This window comes from Garra rufa, chromosome 22 (assembly GCF_049309525.1).
Source record: "Garra rufa chromosome 22, GarRuf1.0, whole genome shotgun sequence".
Classification (NCBI taxonomy): domain Eukaryota; kingdom Metazoa; phylum Chordata; class Actinopteri; order Cypriniformes; family Cyprinidae; genus Garra; species Garra rufa.
In genome coordinates, this window is record NC_133382.1 from 9,880,076 (window position 1) to 9,886,180 (window position 6,105).

The 6,105-nt window shown below is 36.9% G+C and overlaps 1 protein-coding gene across 1 annotated transcript; it reads left to right on the forward strand.

The window, feature by feature from the left end:
• Positions 1 to 1,397: 1,397 nt before the first annotated feature.
• Positions 1,398 to 5,668, forward strand: nrbf2b (nuclear receptor binding factor 2b). Its single transcript, XM_073828614.1, has 4 exons — positions 1,398 to 1,595; positions 2,644 to 2,728; positions 3,738 to 3,778; positions 3,861 to 5,668. The coding sequence occupies exons 1-4, from the start codon at positions 1,566 to 1,568 to the stop codon at positions 4,467 to 4,469; spliced, it is 765 nt and encodes a 254-aa protein (XP_073684715.1). The 5' UTR covers positions 1,398 to 1,565; the 3' UTR covers positions 4,470 to 5,668.
• The last annotated feature ends 437 nt before the right edge of the window (positions 5,669 to 6,105 follow it).

The following is a 6,105-nucleotide window of genomic DNA, read 5'->3' on the forward strand; positions in this document are numbered from 1 at the left end:
TTTCAAAAAAATGGACCCTTATGACTGGTTTTGTGGTCCAGGGTCACATATTGTAATATCATTCGAATGTAATGTAAAAACAGTCAATCCAAGAAATGCATCAAAAGGCTGATCAAAGGTTTTCATATGAAATGTGCATTACCCGGCCTTATATGGCCCTGAGCTCTGCGAGTGTATGGCAGGGCGGTGTTTAGGCTGTGATTCATGAGGTTGTATCTGATCCAGTTCTGTTCTCTATTAGTAGTAATTGAAGAGCATTTGGATAAAGCAAGTGGCACTTGACAACAAAAACAAAGTACTTGAGCCAATGACGTCGTCGGTTAATAAGTGCACTCTTTGAATGAACAAAATATTATGCTGTGCAAGGAATCTCCAATTGCTGGACAGAAAAACACACAGCTTGTAACACTGCATGTGTCTTTGATGCACGTATATTGTATAGATTCAGTGCTTTTCACATCCACCAAAGTATCTCAGTGATGCATAACACATATCCAGGGATAATGTTATATTGGGACCCATGTTCATAACTACTGTACTAACATTTATATATATCATTTGATACAATGCACTTTGTTTACATACACGTTTTTACATTGTAGTTACATTTTAAAAAGAGTATATTTTAAAAGAAAATACAATTTCAGTATAACTACTTGAAAATGTTATATTTGATTTAATGTGTCGCTTGCTGTTTCTTTGTAATTATCTATGAAACATAATACTAATTTCATTGTGTTTTGGTCTTTTTTAATTGCATAAACAAACTTACAACAAACAATAACAAATGAGGACATACGGAGTCAAAAACAAAGGCATTGATGGAGAGATGTCATTAATGCCTGTGTATATTAAAATAAATAGATTATTGTATATGTTATATTCGTTTATATCGTGTTATATTATATCGTATGTTTACTTATGTATATATAGATACATGATATGAATATTTATGCTATTAACAGGGACAAAAATATATTCAAGAACAAGAAAAAATATATACGTTTATCTGTGCCACGATCATTTACATAACTTTGCACAGTAATGACATTGGAAAAAAAATATTGTTACGCTTATACAACATATTTATATGATGCTCCGAGGTACTTACTATTGTAGGTACAGGTCAATAAAGAAAATATGGTACATGTCTAAAAAAAAGTACCCCTTTGCTTTGCACTACTATACCAGGTAGCATTGAATTTGTAGGACAAACGCGCCATCTAGTGGTGAGGTAACATCACCGCATTATAGAGCGGATTTTAAACATGGTTTCATCTCATGAGACACGTTTGTAACTAAAACAGGTTACTTGTTATGAATGTGTTATGATTTCGCGTGATTCTACTAAATAGAATAGATTAAAGAAAAGCGTTGACACGTCACTTACGTCGCTGTGAGGTGACGCAGCGGTGACGTCGCGGAGGGGGAAGTTGTTGTTGTTTTTGCTCGTCTATTGTAGCAGTGCATCAGTAACCGGTGAAACCAGAGTGTCTGGTCCCGGAATAAAGACAATAATGTGCCAATGAGTCTCTCGTGTAGTTGAGGCTGTAGTCGATGAAGGAATGGAGGTGCTGGACAGTCCTCTCAATCTCGTAAGTGTCTGTTTACAAGCCACATTAGCATACTAGCTTCTGTTAGCTTAGCCGCATTTCATCTCTGAACAATTTAAAATAAATCTGCGAAGAGGTTAGCCGGGTCTTTAATTCCTTTCACCGTCTTGTGAAGACTTCGTAGAAACTGTGTGCTATTTTAATGTAGTCTGTCTTAGTTAGTCTCCATATGTGTGTTTGTTTACTGCTGACAGCTGATCACCTTTAAACAAACACACACTGACATTTGAGTCCAAATGTGTGATTTATTATTTCCTAGGGTTTTATGACTGATGCCAGGATGTTACTGTTGGCTGTACTTGATATAATCCTCAAATTGAGAGCAAAGGGATCTTTTTAAAATCTATTTACTGTCAAGTTATGATAAATGAATAGCGTTATAACTAATATAGGGATCCAAACATGTTAGATTGCTATTGAAAATGCTTCTGTTTTGCCTTTTTTAAAAGTTTAAGTTTATTAAAAATGTTGCATTGCAAATTATATTATCAGCATAACAACAAAGCAGCAACGATTAAAGTTTTTTTTTTTTTTTTTTTTACTTAGTATATCTCTCTCTCTCTCCCTCTGTCATCGATGTCTTAATGTTATGTTGGTATAAATATCAATATAATTTCAGAAACTGAAAAAACGTAAAACAACTTAAAAACAATAAATGTATATAATATATAACATATTCTAACTTAATAATTAATCATAAAAGTATCTTCCCCTTGTGAAAAAGAAGAACATTTAGCGTACTTACTAGTGAAATAATATATTTTAAATAATAAACTTAAGTGCAAACTGAATGTAATGTTATGGACACTTAATATTAATATATATTATAGTTTATTATTATTAGATTGTAATGTAGTTGGAGCTGGAGGAATGACAGAAGCTTTGTCACATCGGTTTAGATATCCTCCTTCCATTTCTCATGATGGTTTAGTGTTAATCAGGGGAAATACTGTTGAAGCAGGTAATGAGCTGTCAATGAGTAACTGTGTTGTGTTGACAAATTAATAATGAAATAATTTGCCTTTTTCAGGCCCATCAACAGTGCAGGAAAGCAGACCGCTTGCTGGCTGCTGGGAAATTTGAAGATGCCATCTCCTGCCACAGAAAAGCTGCAGGTTGGTTCTTTCAGACAATTTTTTCTAATTGTTTCATCTGTGAAAATAAATTTATGGCGATTTATTTAGTTCTGTGTTCCAGCGAAACAGTCAGAAAATTGTCAGCTGTACACAAAATGTGATATTGCTTGTACAATTACGAATATTCTAGCTAAAAAAAATATCCACAATATTTTAAATAGTTTTCTGTCTTTCATGTTATCTTTAACAATTATGGATGTCATTTTAAAAAGTGTAAATTAAAATAAAATAGAAAACAGAAATAAATTCTTATTTACGAAAGGTAAACATTTGACCTAGCAACAACTAGTAAAATGTTTAGTTGTGCAAGCCTTAAAGTTGAAATGAAATGGTATTTTTTTCTTTTGCAAAAAAATAAAATAAATGAATAAATACAAAAAAAATAAAAATAGGACCATTTAAAATTTGTCCATTGGGAATTGATTTGATTATTGTTTGCTTATGCTGTGATCTAATTGAGTGACAGGCCTCTAGCCAGTAAATACATAATCAGAGAAGAGATGTGAATGAATTTCATTTAATTAAAATAAATAAATAAAATGTGAAGAATTCAAAATATAAACTACCAGTCAAAAATTTTGAACAGTAACATTTTTGTTTTTTAAAGAAGTCTCTTCTGCTCACCAAGCCTGCATTTATTTGATCGAAAATATAACAAAAGCAGTAATATTATTGTGAAATATTTTTACTATTTATTTATAATAACTACTACAACATGACAAAGAATCGTGATAATATTGTGATATTTAAAAAAAAAAATCTTGATATGATATTTTTGCCATATCGCATATCACACAAATGAAGATATTTTGGATGAAGTGTAGTAAAGGCATTGATAAAACAGTCCATTTGAGGTTCAACTGTAATGTTCCAAAGCTACGAGAATACTTTTTCCGCACAAAGAAAACTAAAATAAAGATTTAAGTCGGTCCTTGACAGGCGTTCACAAAAGTAGTTTAATAACTTCTAACTTGTGATATCTCCGCAGAACTTCTCAAGGAGGCTATGAAGCTCACAGAGTGTGAACAGGTACGTCTAGATGGTCCTGCATTTTCTTTTTTATCATTTATAGTGAATAAAATTGACTACGAGATGTTTCTTTCCCACATAGGCTCGCTTGTCTCTGGAGCTTCAGCGGGACAGTCACGTCAAGCAGCAGAGGCTGATCGAGGAGCAGTGGAAGCGAGCGAAGCGAGAGGACAAGCCCAGAACGCTCCAGCACGTCCTCGCCTCAGACAAGACGCCACGCCGCCACCTAACAACAGACGTCTCCCAACCCTCTGAACGTGAGTACGACACCTGGCTGTACCTCTTAAAGAACAAAGGCACTGTCCCAGAGCCCTGCGCAGGCAGTAAAGCCCAGAAAGACGACAAAACCCGACTAGAAGAGCAGCAGACCACCATCGACGACCTACGCAACCTGGTGGACCGACTGGTGTCCGAAAACGAACAGCTGAAAAGGGAGAACGAGCAGCTGCGGACGGAGAACTCGAGGCTGAAGAAGGAACCCTACGCCGACGCCGACTTCGTGGAGCGGTCGGAGCTCTGGGTGCTTCCGCAGACGGCCGAGGAACGCAAGGCCAAGGACATTCCCATCCCACAGCTCCCTCCGCTGGAGATGCCCACTCAGGAGATCCCTCTGGAAGACCTGCCCGGCCTGGAGCTTCCCGAGGACATCCAGCAGGAGCTGCGGGAGCTGCTGGACGGGGAGAAGCTGTGACCGCTCACGCACCAAAGGGAGACTTCCGTCGCCATCGCGGGCCAGCGAAATGAAGGTTCACGACTTCTCAGTGGCGCCCCAATGCAGTCGGATATACAAAGAAAGACGACTCTTTTTGAAGTACGTGTGCCTTTTTGAACATTTCTAACTTGTTTTTTTTGATGAAGTACGAGTGAAAAGGGACACCGGAGATGCTGTCGAGCAGAACTTTTTATCAGCAGGTGAAAATCTTGCAAAATCCCACTTGGAATCGAAAACTATTTCCTACACAGACACTGTGAACTGCATTCATAATGTGTGTGTGTGTTTGTGTGAGTGAGTGTGTGAGGGTTTTGTGCAGTATCTGTTGATCAACACCATCGACGTCGTGGTTATGCAGTTTGAGTCGTCCGTCAACAGCGCAGATTTAGGGCATAGAGGAAGCCAAGAGGCCTCGATGCAATTAGTTATGCATTCTGTTTGCGTACACTGATAACCAGCTTGCAGCACTTGTTTTGCCTTATTGCAATTAGTACGAAGCCCAGTCACGATGTCATCTCTGGACGATCTGTAGCAACACAAACAGCCGTGGATTATTTACAGGATAAGGGACTATGAGAGCGGAACTGTAAGCAATAATCATGTCAAGTGCTACAGAGTCACTCATGGTTTAGTTGTTTCTCATCTTCGCTGGCTCCTCTCTTTGGACCCGTGTGAAGTCTGGATGATTTTGATGCTTGGTTTGTACCGTGCTCATCAATGGAGGATTCGCGGTGTTAATATTTTCAGGTAACTGATTGCACAATCATACCTTGCTCTAACAATAATCCAGGTTCACTCCTCACACTAATCACAAGCTACCGACATGTGCCAGACGCGCCTGGGAAGAGATGAATTCGTGGCTCGTATTTGTCATGAAGAGGGAACCAAATCCACATTTTGCTCTTTTTATTGTTGTTGTTATTATTATTATTTTGTTTTAATTCTATGTTTAATTACTGGTTTACCACAGTAATCAGGGTGCATCAGATTGTTTTGTTCTTTTACGTTTTGTTTTGTGATGTAAAAATCAATGAAAATCATATGACGAAAGTGTTTCGATGCATGAATGGCTGTTCTGCAGTAGCTGTACGTATATGATTAAGATATTGAGAACGAGAATTTATGTAATTCTTTTGTGAGTTTACTTGTTCTGACAAGCATTAAAGATTTTAACAAGTGGCAGCATAAACATGTTTTGAGTTGTTTGTCCAGCTGCTTATGCACTATGTCTCCAGAAGAGTGTTCATTGCTTCATTGCTAAATTCGCACAGCAGCTCAACAGCCTCCTCTGGTGTTTAATCTGTGAATGACAAGTGGACAAAGTCCATTAGGTAGCAAATCCAGAATAGGACATTGATTAGTTTGTAAAAAAAAAAAGTAGGCCTTACATAATAAACAAGCACTAGAACTGATGTTTGGCTATTGGTTAACATGAAAAGTGATTATAAGAATATATTTCAAAATAATCAAAAATTGGCCAAACTGCTGTCCCACAACCAAAAAAAACACATTTAAAAAGCATTGAAGTATTCAAATCTTTTTTTTGTTTACTAAGATCCTTTTATTATTTATTGAAACCCACAATAATATTTATCCCTAACCCCTAAATTTCAAT

Excerpts from the sequence above, each read along its gene's own strand:
- nrbf2b (XM_073828614.1), top strand. The coding sequence starts at position 1,566 with ATGGAGGTGCTGGACAGTCCTCTCAATCTC. Across the intron at positions 2,729-3,737 it reads CTGCCACAGAAAAGCTGCAG|AACTTCTCAAGGAGGCTATG; the intron begins GTTGGTTCTTTC and ends ATATCTCCGCAG. Across the intron at positions 3,779-3,860 it reads AGCTCACAGAGTGTGAACAG|GCTCGCTTGTCTCTGGAGCT; the intron begins GTACGTCTAGAT and ends TTTCCCACATAG.